At 54.4% G+C, this 12,528-nt stretch overlaps 5 protein-coding genes across 5 annotated transcripts; 2 read left to right on the forward strand and 3 right to left on the reverse strand.

Annotated features, from left to right (window-relative positions):
- Nucleotides 1-707: 707 nt before the first annotated feature.
- On the forward strand, nucleotides 708-1,813 carry PG994_011413 (uncharacterized protein; the record flags this gene model as incomplete). The annotated part of the gene is made up of 2 exons (XM_066862822.1): nucleotides 708-1,636; nucleotides 1,693-1,813. The coding sequence occupies 2 exons, from the start codon at nucleotides 708-710 to the stop codon at nucleotides 1,811-1,813; spliced, it is 1,050 nt and encodes a 349-aa protein (XP_066711932.1).
- A 1,325-nt stretch (nucleotides 1,814-3,138) lies between these two features.
- PG994_011414 (uncharacterized protein) lies at nucleotides 3,139-5,361 on the reverse strand (the record flags this gene model as incomplete). Its single annotated transcript, XM_066862823.1, has 3 exons — nucleotides 3,139-3,265; nucleotides 3,348-3,743; nucleotides 3,812-5,361. The coding sequence occupies 3 exons, from the start codon at nucleotides 5,359-5,361 to the stop codon at nucleotides 3,139-3,141; spliced, it is 2,073 nt and encodes a 690-aa protein (XP_066711933.1).
- Nucleotides 5,362-6,160: 799 nt separating this feature from the next.
- PG994_011415 (uncharacterized protein) lies at nucleotides 6,161-9,370 on the reverse strand (the record flags this gene model as incomplete). The annotated part of the gene is made up of 6 exons (XM_066862824.1): nucleotides 6,161-6,742; nucleotides 6,804-7,283; nucleotides 7,331-7,740; nucleotides 7,803-8,069; nucleotides 8,143-8,937; nucleotides 8,995-9,370. 6 exons carry the CDS (start codon nucleotides 9,368-9,370, stop codon nucleotides 6,161-6,163), a joined length of 2,910 nt encoding a protein of 969 aa, XP_066711934.1.
- A 510-nt stretch (nucleotides 9,371-9,880) lies between these two features.
- PG994_011416 (uncharacterized protein) lies at nucleotides 9,881-10,727 on the forward strand (the record flags this gene model as incomplete). The annotated part of the gene is made up of 5 exons (XM_066862825.1): nucleotides 9,881-9,995; nucleotides 10,061-10,149; nucleotides 10,229-10,380; nucleotides 10,434-10,516; nucleotides 10,570-10,727. The coding sequence occupies 5 exons, from the start codon at nucleotides 9,881-9,883 to the stop codon at nucleotides 10,725-10,727; spliced, it is 597 nt and encodes a 198-aa protein (XP_066711935.1).
- A 123-nt stretch (nucleotides 10,728-10,850) lies between these two features.
- On the reverse strand, nucleotides 10,851-12,196 carry PG994_011417 (uncharacterized protein; the record flags this gene model as incomplete). Its single annotated transcript, XM_066862826.1, has 3 exons — nucleotides 10,851-10,961; nucleotides 11,014-11,384; nucleotides 11,446-12,196. 3 exons carry the CDS (start codon nucleotides 12,194-12,196, stop codon nucleotides 10,851-10,853), a joined length of 1,233 nt encoding a protein of 410 aa, XP_066711936.1.
- Between the last annotated feature and the right edge of the window lie 332 nt (nucleotides 12,197-12,528).

The following is a 12,528-nucleotide window of genomic DNA, read 5'->3' on the forward strand; positions in this document are numbered from 1 at the left end:
GTTCCGATTGAGCAAGAAGAGTATGAAGGCTCAGGGGATATGTTACTGGGTTTCCACATGTAGACACGGGACTACATACCCTAGACGTAGGGGAGTATTAGTAAATCATGCTTGTATACGTATGAATACAGATGTTGGCTAGGCTTCAGTACTTTTGTTCCAAGGACCACGATGCAATTCCTCTGATGTACTTCTGACCTGGTACAACATCATTGCCATCGGTCAGACATCAGCCTGTCAAGTAATCAATCGCTCTTATCCGAAAGTACTGAAAGTACGGATTACTTGCGATAGTGACAACTTTTGGGTATGTTATGATGCCCGCTTACGAAGCCTGGGCGCAATGCTACGGTGAAGCTCCGTCTGCATGACGATCCCCCGAGCCCCGAACTCGAAAACCAACGAAAGTCTCCGAGTGCTGCCTCTTTCGTCCAACCCATGCAATTACTAAGCCGCTGCTCAGCCCGGTGTTTTCACTGTTTCACCATAACCAATGACATTTCAGGTAAGAGTCTGCGGACTTCGGCTGGGCGACTGCCCCGAATTGGCAACAAGTCGATGTCTACATACCATGGACGCACCCCCTTACATTAACATTCGGCATATAAAAAACCAACCGGTTTCTCGCTGTCTGGGCTGAAGCCCGCTGACTTACTACGCCAATCATAATCGATCCTTAGAGAAGGGTAAACTTACACATCACCACCATGTCGAAGCATCTGGAATCCGAGGCCGCTTTCGAGGCCAGCGTCAAGGGGTACCTGTATCGCCAGTTTATGCTGCACCGCAAACCCCTGCCAGCGGGCACGCGCCTAGACGGCCAAGTCGGAGTCATCACGGGGCTTAGCACGGGCATCGGGCTAGACGCCGCGCGCCAGCTGCTGGACCTCGGCGTGTCGCACCTCGTCCTCTCGGGCCGGACGCTCGAGAAGGGGGCAAGGGCGGCCGAGCCGCTGCGCCGGGCGCAGCCCGCCGCCAAGGTCGAGGTCTGGCCCGTCGAGATGGAGTCGTACAAGACCCTCGCGGCGTTCGCGGAGCGCTGCCGGACGCTGCCGCGCCTCGACTTCGTGATCCTGAACGCGGGCCTCAACACCCCCGCGCGCCGCGTCAGCGCCGAGACCGGGCACGAGCAGCTGTTCCAGGTGAACTGCGTGTCGACGGCGCTGCTGTCGATCCTGCTGCTGCCCGTCCTGGAGGAGAAGAAGAAACAGAATTGTAGGGGGCCGGAGGCCTCGCAGAAACCCCCGGTGCTCAGCATCGTCAGCTCGGATGGCGCGCTCTACGCCTCGATCAAGGGGCTCGGATCCGTCTTCGCCGAGTTTGACGACCCCGACCAGTTCAAGTTTCCCAGGCAGTACCTCAACTCCAAGCTCGCCCTGGTCCTCTTCGTGGCGAAGCTGGCCGAGCAGGTCGACCCGAACAAGGTGATCGTGCACACGGTACATCCTGGGCTCGTCGGGGGAACAGACATTGGAAGGACCATCGCGCCCGGTTGGATCAAGAGTTTCCTCGTCGCACTCGTGATGTTCCCGATGGCGAGGTCGACGCCGGTAGGCGCAAGCACTTACGTGGACGCGGTCGTGACCAAGGGTGTTGAGAGCCATGGGAGTTACATCAGTGACTGGTCGATCCGGCCGTAAGCCTCTTTTTTTCGTGAATGCGATTCTTGAACAAAGTGCTAATTCAGCACAGCTATCCACCCGTGATGTACACTTCGGAGGGAGAAAGACTTCGGGAGAAGCTATGGGCGGAGATGATGGAGGAGTTTGCATTTGCTGATGCGAGGAGGATTATCGCGTCCATGTCCTCATAGGCCGTTCAGTCTCCTATTTTTCCCCCGAGGGCGCTGGGGGCCTTAACGTGGTCATGGTTGGAAACACGCGTGGAAGAAAGGCTTCGTAGTTGAGAACCCAATGCTTTTCGACAGAATGAGGAGCTCTGGATGAAAGCGCTGTAAACGTAATAAATCTTATGTGTTATGATTTACGACTCGATGCTGGCCGTATGTACTATGAATTGAAACCACTAAGAAACGAGTTCTGCATGTTGCACAAGAAGATGTTTCACGAGAAGTATTATCTGATTTAATCTCTCAGGATGCCAGAGGTTGATGCTTGAGTCGAGTGTTGGCCGGTCTCGGTGACAGGATGGTGTGTGGAGACAATGAAAAGGGGTATCGTGACACTCACCACATGCTCAACACCATGGTTTCCAGGATCGCGATGTTATCTGTTAGAAGCAGCACGTAATTCCCTAAAACCTCATGTTTTTACTGCTCTAAGGAGGTACTTGCAGGTCGAGTCAATTGCCAGGTCGGGTGCAGTGAGGTAGGTGCCTCGGTGCCTTGGTAACCAACCGGCCTCCCCAGCCGCCTCTAGGCATCCAACGGATAAGCCTCTTGTGACAACAATCACTATTAGGTACCTACCCAAGGTAGGTTAATAGGTACTAATAGCAGCATATTCACCCATCCCCGGGGCAGGCGGTTGGATGGTGTGGTGGTTAAGAACGAGAGCTTGTATGTTCGATTATCGCGGCAATGAAAATTGTCAGGCAGAAGAACTACTCACAACGCCCCATGCCAGGACACCGAGTTCGAATCCATCCTGTACCAACCCTGAGGAATAGCCTGCCCCTCAGAACCCCCCCAGCAAACCCTCTGGTGTCATTACACCGTGTCCTGGGACAAGGCAAAGATGTAGCTGTGGAAACGCGGCCGCGCAGTAGCAGGACGGGTAAAAGTCTCTGGCTGGGCGATAACCACGATGTTTTTTTTTCTTCCTCTATTCTTTTTTTCTCCCTCTGCTTTTGTCTGCCGATGACCCATGACCTTTTCTTTAGTCAGCTTGACCAGCCACCAGTGGTTGCTTGAGTATCAGGATGTTACTTTGGTTACAACATGCTGAGAAGAAACAACACGATACGCACGGATATTGGAGGAGTGGGAAAGGAATCCACGATTATCACTAAACAAAATATATCACTCATCCATCACTCAAGTAAACCTAGATTGGTCGAATATGTGTTTCACTTTTGAAGCAGCCCGAGTGGAGGATACGGTTCATAATTTTGTATTATTCTATCGACCTTTTAGACATGCCTGCCTTGGCCGTCGGCTTAACTCCTTTGCGTAGGTATCTATTTAGTCACACCATCGAGATACAGCTTGGCCGCCCTGTCCATGATCTTCTTGACCTCCGCAGGGTTGATCTTCTCCTTACGGTCATACGAGTACAGCCCGTTGACCTCCTGTTCGATATCGGTGCTGTTTGGCAAAAAAAAAAGTCACGTCATTAGCTCGTTTCGTTCTCACCATGCATGCATAGAAGGAAAAGGAGTGGGCTTACATCTGTGTCCACACGACCCCGGAAATGTGACCGGGCTTGATGACCGCCATGACGATGGCCTCGATGCGCTTCAGCAGATCCTGCGGGTCGCTCGCCGTCGTGTAGCCCCAGTCGCGGTCCGTGGCCTTGTCCTCGTCCGACTTGGGCTTGATGTTGACGCCGCCGAACTCGGAGCAGATGACGGGAGCGCCCTGCTTGTGCTGCGAGCCCGCGTCCGCGCCGGCGGGGCCGACGAACATGCCGCGGCCCGCCAGCTTGGAGCCCATCGTGCTCTCGAGCGTGGCGTACGACTTCTCCAGCGCCGGCGCGTCGTTGTAGTCGTGGAACGTCGACAGGTCGCTGCACACGTGCTCCCAGCCGCAGTTGTCGTTGATGGGCCGAGTTGGGTCGAGCGACCTTTGATCCAGCATGTTAGTCATGTGCCTTATCCGCTGTGTATATATTCTTTGTTAACTACTACTTACTTGGTCATGTAGTACAGCGAGCGGATGTGGTTCCGCTGCTCCACGTTGTCTTTCAACGAAGGGTACGCCCAGCTCTCGTTGACGGGCGTCCAGACGATGATGCTGGGGTGGTTAATGTCGCGCCGGACGGCCTCGGTCCACTCCTGATCGAATCGCTTCATGTACTCCTCGCTGAACTCGTAGGCGTTGGCGATCTCGCCCCAGACCAGGAAGCCGAGCTTGTCGGCCCAGTACAGGAAACGGGGGTCCTCGACCTTCTGGTGCTTACGGCAGCCGTTGAACCCCATCTTCTTGGTCAGCTCGATGTCGAGCTTGAGGCTCTCGGACGAGGGCGGCGTGATGCCCGTCTCGGGCCAGTACCCCTGGTCCAGAGTGAGGGTCTGGAAGATGGGCTTCCCGTTGAGGCGGAAGGTGCCATCGCCCGTTGTCCAGTTGATTGAACGCATGCCAGTGTACGTGTCCACTGCATCCAGGAGCGCGCCGGTGGAATCGTAGAGACGAATCTGGAGATCGTAAAGGGTCGGGTGATCTACCGACCACAACGCCACACCGTCTTTCCAGCAGTCCGCGTTATCGGTCGGCGCAGCACCAGTGAGCTCGGCAGACAGCTGCTTGAGCTGCTCGGCGGGCACCTTCATGTTCACGTCGAGCTTGACGTAGTCCTTGTCCTTGAGCAAGGCCTGGCGGGTCTTGCCCACCGACACGCCGCCGATGCTGCTCTCGATCTCCACGTCGTACTTGGCACCGGCCCGGCGCCCGACCACGTTGACCTTGGCCTTCAGCACGCCCTGCTCGATGTCATGGCTCTGCAGCACGGTGCCCTCGGAGCTGCTCGCGACGCGCGCCGCCGGCACGACCTCCATCCACACGCTCTGCCAGATGCCGCTGCTGGGCGTGTAGAAGATGCTCTCGGGGGTCGGGGCCCAGTACTGCTTGCCGCGGGGCTGCTCCAGGTCGCTGGGGGAGTCGCGGACGCGCATGACCAGCCGGGCCTCCTTGCCCTCGTTGGCCGCGGCCGTCAGCGCGTCCGTGACGTCGACGTCGAAGGGCACGTGGCCGCCGCGGTGGCCCCCGACGTAGCGGCCGGCGACCCAGATGCTGGTCTCGTAGTCGACGGCGCCGAAGCGCACGAGGACGCGCAGGCCCTTCTCGACCTCGCTCCAGGCGCGGGGCTCCGTGAGCACCGTCTCGTACCAGAGCACCTCGTGGGCCTCGTTGTCGCCCCAGCCCGAGGCCGGCGTCTGGAAGACGTAGGGCAACTTGATGGGCTTCTTCTTGTTGTGCGTGGCGTTGGGCCGGGCGAAGCCCACCTCCTTGAGCTCGGGGAAGGCGGCCAGCTTCTGCAGCTCGGCCTCGGACTGTCCTGCGGAAGAGGCGTCGGCCACCTCCACCTGGTCCGGCACGCCCTGTAGGTGCCAGCCTGCGCTCAAACCCAGATCTTGGTCATCGTATAGCATTTGCCATTCCTGGTCGTCCAACAGCTTCCAGTTGAGGTTAGGACGGACAAAGTCCGGGCGCGGGTAGTTAGTGGGGGGAGATGAGGAGGCCATATTGCCGGTTACTGTGGTTGTATGTGGTGGTGGTGATGTCTCTTCTCTCAGAGTGAGGCTGTTGCTTACTTAGGCCCTGCCTGTTCTGGTGTGAAAACGAAGGTGTTGATAGAGAGAGACGTTGTTTTACGGAGGGAGGCACGATTCAGCCAGTGATGGATAATTGATAACTCATCTGCAGCTTGCCACACGTGATGAGTTGTCCTAAGTAACCTTTCTACATATGTACATACAGACAGACCATGCGTGCATACTACCACATTCCGTTCCGTCCAGTCTCTCATGCTCTGGCAAAACTAGAGCCAAATACATGGTAACTAATACGACGATCGGTCCTTTGCATATGCATGAAACGTGGGCTATGGAGACTGACGTCATTCGTATCCAATTAGTTGATTCAATTGAGAGACGGTATGAAGAAATGCTCCAACTCGGACAGGCTCATAGCTTGTTGGAAAACCTGGCCATCTGGAGGCATTGCGCGTTCAGATCAGATAAAGCTGACTAGCTGGGCAACTGGGCCAACTAGGGCTGTAGGAGTATCTTTCTCTCCACTTTAGGAGGGGAATTGGGGTCGCCTCAATCATTCATAGCACCGGTACGGAGTATTGCATGCATGCCTCTGTTGGCTCGTTACTTCGTTCTACAGGAATCCCCCACTATACTACTCCGAGTCGTTCGTAGCCCCTTAAACATAAACGCCATCATCGTAGAGTGCTCCTTCTGGTATTCGACTCCACATTCATCATATTCATGTCTCTGCGTTCTGTGTCCTCCCCCATGAATCCCCCAAAGGTGACTAGACGATGCCGGTAACTCTCCGCACACTTCGTCTTGCACCATCACCAGATATCGAGATCATGCCGTCCATCTCAAGCGCTCGCATGGTTTCGGCGAAATCGGCCGGCTCGACAGGAACGCTGGCGCTCTCACTGAGCTTCCTGCTGACTTCGCTCCACTTCACCGTTTGACCGCCGGTGGTAAGCTCATCAAGTAGAGCAGTGATGGCCACCTTGAGCTCTTCCTTGCGCTTTCGGTCTGCAGAAGTGACACTCTCGGTGAGCATGCTCATATCGATCCTTCCTTGAGAGTCTGTGGCGGCTGTCTTCAGAGCAGTTTGGATGAGACGATAGGCCTCTTCCACATCTGCCTTGGTGACTATGGTGGAGAGTCTCATCTTGGCATGTGCTTCGGAGAGACGGATCATCGATTCAAGCTGTCGAGTCGTGGCAGTGATGCGCTTCTCCGCGGCACGCACATCCTGACCAAGCTTACGCATCTTGATGTAATTGTCCACAAGCGCTTGGCCAGCATCCTGGGAGATGGTCGGATGGACAAAGGCACGCGCATACGAAATATATGCTGTGAGGAATTCAACATCCTGATGAGTCTGTTAGCAAGCTGTCTAATTGTGACGTGCGATTATCGCCGTGTAAACTTACCAAGATTTCGAGGCTCGAAGGAGCCGAGTCAGGCTTGTCCTCCAAATACATGGAGAGCAAGTGGCGGGCCATCTTCTTGTCGGTACTGTCGTCAACACGATCTAGGATCAGGTAGACGAGATCAAATCGTGACAACAGAGTGGGGGGCAGATCGATGTTTTGAGGAACGGGCAGATCCGGGTTATATCTCGATCCTATGGGGTTGGCCGAGGCAAGGATACTGGTCCTGGCGTTCAAAGTGGTGATGATGCCAGCCTTGGCTACCGAAACAGTCTGCTGTTCCATGACTTCGTGAAGAACCGAGCGCGTGGAATCTGACATCTTGTCGAACTCATCGATACAGCAAACACCACCATCAGACAAGACCAAAGCACCAGACTCGAGAACCAACTGGCGGGTTTCCGGGTCACGGGAAACGTAGGCTGTCAGACCTACAGCAGAAGATCCCTTACCGCTAGTGTAGACACCTCGCGGGGCAATCTTGTGTACATATTTTAATAGCTGAGACTTCGCAGTAGATGGGTCACCACAGAGCAAGACATTGATGTCTCCTCGGTACTTGGGACTGCCTCCTTTTGGAATGTCTTGTTGGTGCCGCTGAACATTTGCAGAAGAATTCCCTTTTTCACATCCTCCATCTCGAAGATGGACGGCGCAAGCGACCTAGAGAGCAAGTCGTAGATGTCGGCGCGTGCACCAGTAGCCTTAATCTTCTCCTCGAGCTCAGGAGTGATTTGCCGTGTCTCAGGAAGGATGTTCTCCGAGTCTTTCGTCTCCTCGTCCAACGTGGAGGCATCAGCTCCCATACGTTTGTCGTCCACCTTCTGAACGTGCACAATGTCGACGTAGGTCTTGAAAACGCTCTTCACTGTTCTCATCCGCGGGTTCACACGGACCGGATTGGTGCAGTAGATACCGGTAACGCGAACACGGTCACCTGCCTTGCAGAAGTCCACGAGATCATCATAGATGCACACCGAAACGGAGTGAGGAGTCTACCGGCAGGTACAGCGTCTGGCGTCTCTTGGAGCTTGATAATCTGCTTGTCGGCAAACTTGCAGCGGTTATGGATAATCTGCATCGAATTCTTGGAATCACAGAGAGGACGGGGACAGGCTGTCGGCTCCCGGATCCTGCCTCGGTCGAGCTCCACCAGAACAGAGTGGTTGCAGACACTGCATCGGAAAAACGCCTCCTTCATGTCTGGGATGACTGGCGTCGTGCGAATAACTAAGCCCTTGATGCAAATGAGTTTGTCCATGTCGGCTGGGTTAAGGTCTCTCAAATTCGTGACCTTTTCAAGACCGAATGGCCGAACTGTGTAAACAGTCCCCAGTACCTGATCCTCCAAAGCAGGGCTTTGCTGAGCTTGTTGAGCCCGAGGGGGTCGAAACTGGCTCCTCGCTACGCTCTGAGCTAGGGAATTGCATATCAGAGCTTGGCGCTCCGCTGGGCCTCGAAGCAGAGGCTCCGGTGCTCTGGTTGCGCTGGCGCGCATCTTCGGCCTGGGCAAGCTCAACCATGACATCCTGGCAACATTGGTCCATCAAGGGAACCAATTCTTGAGGGTAGCTCTGGATGTGGTGCCATAGCTTCCTGGTTCGGGGATATACTTTGAAATCCGCAATATCGACGTAAAGGATTCTTTGGCCGAGGGCTAGCATGTTCTTCAATTCCTCAAAGTAGGGCTTTGTCTCGGAGTCAGGATCGGCGTCAGTCTGTTCTTTTGTCATGCCCTCGGTCCACATCCGATATTTCTTGGTGAAGTTCTTCATGAAATCCTTCAGGCCGGCGTAAGCATCATCCACGGAAACATTAGTACCCCAGATCGTAGTCTCGCCTCGGCCACCGAGAACATTAGCCTCGGAGGTATTTGGATCAACGTTGGAAAAAGAAGCTGCATCGGAAGGCAGTTCTCGCACCACCCGACCCGAGTTGTCTAGAACAATGCGATTACCCCGTACGCTATTGTTGTTGAAGCCCTCTGAGTGGATATCACCTCTGACAGTTCGGCGGGCTCGAGGGGTCTGGAAAGCATCAACAAACAGGTTGCTGCTTTCGCTCCGGAGGTCTGACTGAAGGCCCAGACCTGGTGCTGGGCTGGAGCTGGCCTCGTATCGGATGGGAGAAGATTCTGGATGCCTAGTTAGCTTCGTGACTTCGAGATACATATGATACTACAAAGACTCACCTCCGACCAGACCGCTTCCAGTAGCCCTCGGAGTCCTATCTCCGTCATTTTGGCTTTCATTCCGCGTCGTCTGAGAATGTGTCATATGTCGCAAAGGCGAGCTAGGAGCGGCACTACCGCCAGCATTGCTCTGGGTTTCTGTGTTATGTCGCAGGGGTGATGAGACGTCTGTATTTTCGTTTGCAGGCGAAGACTGGTAGAGCAGAGGGCTAGAAGCCAAGTTTGATGTACGAGTAGGGCGAGAAGGAGTGTTGGCAGTTTGCGAAGCAGGATTGGCGTTGGCGGGGCTGCTCTGCGGTGCTTGGGAGTTACGGGCACTTCGTCGTGGAGTCGACGACTGCGAAGCCTGCTGGCGGCGCTGAGAAGGTGAAGACATTGTGGTATGTGTCTTATAGATTCATGAGAACGGGGTCTGGATCAGTCTCGCTGTTGTAGTTGGAAGTGCGAGTGTTTATTCCTCGGGCGGGTTTGTTGCCGGGGGAGGGTGGGGAGCGGAAGAGAGATTTGGCAGGCCTTCTTTGCGCACGCGAAAGAACGCGTTTCTAGGAATTATCCAGGGGCTACGACGCGAAACCGCGTTAAGTGGTCGCATCAATTGAGCTGGGTCTAATCGCACTGATAAGACTAAGAGGTACTTCTTACCTCAGGTAGGTACCCCCAGGACTCGGCGATCCGCCTCAATTAAATTCCGGGTTATGCCACCTTGAAGGAAGTACTTACGCCGGGGTTGGTCTTGCGGGGCCGTATCTCGCACTGCGACAGGCCACTCCTAGCACTTGTACATGCGTATCGACTGAGCTGTCACCTGCGAAGTCGACAACACACGAAGCCCGCTCCAAACTTCCGACTCTCTGCATTCGCACCTTGTACACCACCACTCGTCACAATGGCTCCTGGAATGTCCCTCTTTACCGTCAATGCTATCATAGTATTAAGCGTTGACGATGGCAGTCGCATATTCGCCAAGTACTACAACCAGCAAGCCCCTGGCGCAACAGCCGGTATGCCATGAGTCTACGAACCACCCAACGGTCAAGATGCAGTCGCTAATCCGAGGAAAACACAGTCGCTTCACCGACGACGAACGGCCCTTACCCAGATGTCAAGTCGCAAAAGTCCTTCGAGAAGGGCCTGTTAGAGAAGACGGCTAAGCAGGTGAGCATGGGAAACATGATCTGCATCATGCAGATTCGCAATCGAGTCTTACGCAAATGCTGACTCGAAACTCGTAAAGACGGGCGACATCATCCTCTACGATAACCGGATCGTCCTGTACAAGATGGAAAGCGATGTCATGATGTACGTCGTAGGAGACGTCTCAGAGAATGAGGTGCTGCTCTATAATGTCATACTAGCCCTGCGAGACTCTCTACACCTGATCTTCAAGTATGTTCGCCCGCTGTCCTTGTGACATAACATGTGCTAAAGGAAAATACTAGGCAATCTGTCGACAAGCGCACAATCATTGAGAACTACGATTTGGTATCGCTGGCTATCGACGAGATCGTTGACGACGGCATCAGTGCGTATCCCCAGATCACCCACTACCTACCGTGAACTAATGTATCTGCGTAGTCCTCGAGACGGACCCCACGATCATCGTCCAAAGAGTCAGCAAGGCGCCCGCGCAAGACGTCAATCTGGGCCGAATCGACTTGAGCGAACAGGGAGTGAACAACTTGGCACAATTAGGAAAGGCCAAGTTGGCAGACTGGCTGAGACAAGGACTGTAGAGAATCAGCATAGCATCGGAGTCTTCACTTTAGAGTGTCGGGCATGGCGTTGGGAAAAGTCGTCTGTCCCCAATTAGGGACAATTCACGAGGGAGCGAATTTGCTTCTAGGTCTATTCTATTTTTAGGACCTAATCTCAGAAGCTGCCTTGCGCAGCCTATTCATAACCGCAGCCGCAATATCGTCACTATCCGGGATGCCTTCGACGAAGATGACATCGGCCTTTTCTCCGGTCTAGTTCACGGAGTGCCGAGAATAGTCCTTGCGCCGCACTCCTTGCATCAACCCCTATGCTCAGATCCAGGAGTTTTCCAATCGACTCATCCGCTTTCGGGTACAACAGCTCAGCCTCGCGAGCGTCAACCTCGATGTCCGGCTCAGGGGCTTCCACCACTTTTCGCGACTCGAATTGCCCAGTCCTCAAGCCTGCCGCTGCTTTCCAGCTTCTCGTTCTGATGATGCCTATTGTTGTGGGCGCCGAGCTTATCTCCTTTGCTTGCTGCGAAAACTGTGTGATGTAACCGACATCGTCCTCACTAATGCCATTCTTGCCTGCAGCATAACTGGCCTCGTATAGAACGACCCTTGCTTTTGGGCTATAATGCTTATACTTCATGCCTGGCGCTCTTGGCGCGGCTTTGCCCAGCTCGCTCTGGTCTTTGTACGCTTTCTCGACCTTGTCCCACCCAGGACAACTTCGAATTTCGTCCATGCTTACACCACCCGGCCTCAAGACGACCCGGGGGATCGCATAGTCCATCGACCACAGTACTCTCGACACCGACTTGGCATGGACCACCATCCAGAATCAGGTCTATCCGACCATTCATATCCTCCAGAACGTCGCTGGCAGTTGTTGCCGACGGGCGGGTAGAAGCGTTAGCTGACGGCGCGGCCAAGGGCGCATCGGCGAGCTTTATCAAAGTCAATGCAAGGGGCGAGGATGGCATTCGTGCGCCGAAGGTTTTGAGCCCTGCCGTAACTTCAGGGGCTAATACGGAGTGTTCTGGGTTCGGCAGCAAAATGGTGAGCGGTCCAGGCCAGAACTTGCTAATAAGGGGCTTGTATATCTCTGGTATCGGATCGCGGTGTCCATTTGCCGTACCATTGGCTGAGTGCTGAGGTATCAAGAGTTTCCGTAACATGTCTAGATCAGAGACGTGGACAATAAGGGGGTTGTCGGACGGCCGCCCCTTGGCAGTGTAGATGCCTTTCACGGCGGCGCTTCTTGTCGCGTCCGCGCCCAAGCCGTAGACAGTCTCTGTAGGAAATCCAACTGGAACATCCTTTGTCCTTAGGTATCCTGCCGCCTCACGAAGTACCTGGACACTTGGCGAGTCGGTTGCAGAGACCTCCCACGTGCTGAGCCGCTCTCCATGAGTTGACCCCCCCTGCCTGAACCTGCCTAGTTCATCTTTTCCCACCTTGAGTAGCCGGGTACCCGCCCGAGACGGCACATCCTGCGACATCGTATTGTACGAGTTGAGGAAAGCCCGGACAGGACGAATACTCGTATAAATGCGTCGGAAAGCCAACTTGGCTACCAAATCCAGCTTGCTTGGACAATCTTGTCAGTGGAATAAGGGCCTTCGGCTGCTCGTCAAGTTATGGATCATGAAGTGAAATGCGGATTATTTCGAAGATAGTTTGATCTTGGCCAGAAGTTACTACTGCGACTGTACAAGTTGTTTTTATGGTGAATCTGATATGTGCATGTACGTATTATTGTTGACTCATCTCATGAAAAAAAGAAATCCGAGTTTGGCGCACGCCCTATCGATTTTGAACCTACCACCACCCC

This window comes from Apiospora phragmitis (genome assembly GCF_038363925.1).
Source record: "Apiospora phragmitis strain CBS 135458 chromosome Unknown utg000010l:1.0-9815664.0:1.0-9183399.0, whole genome shotgun sequence".
Classification (NCBI taxonomy): domain Eukaryota; kingdom Fungi; phylum Ascomycota; class Sordariomycetes; order Amphisphaeriales; family Apiosporaceae; genus Apiospora; species Apiospora phragmitis.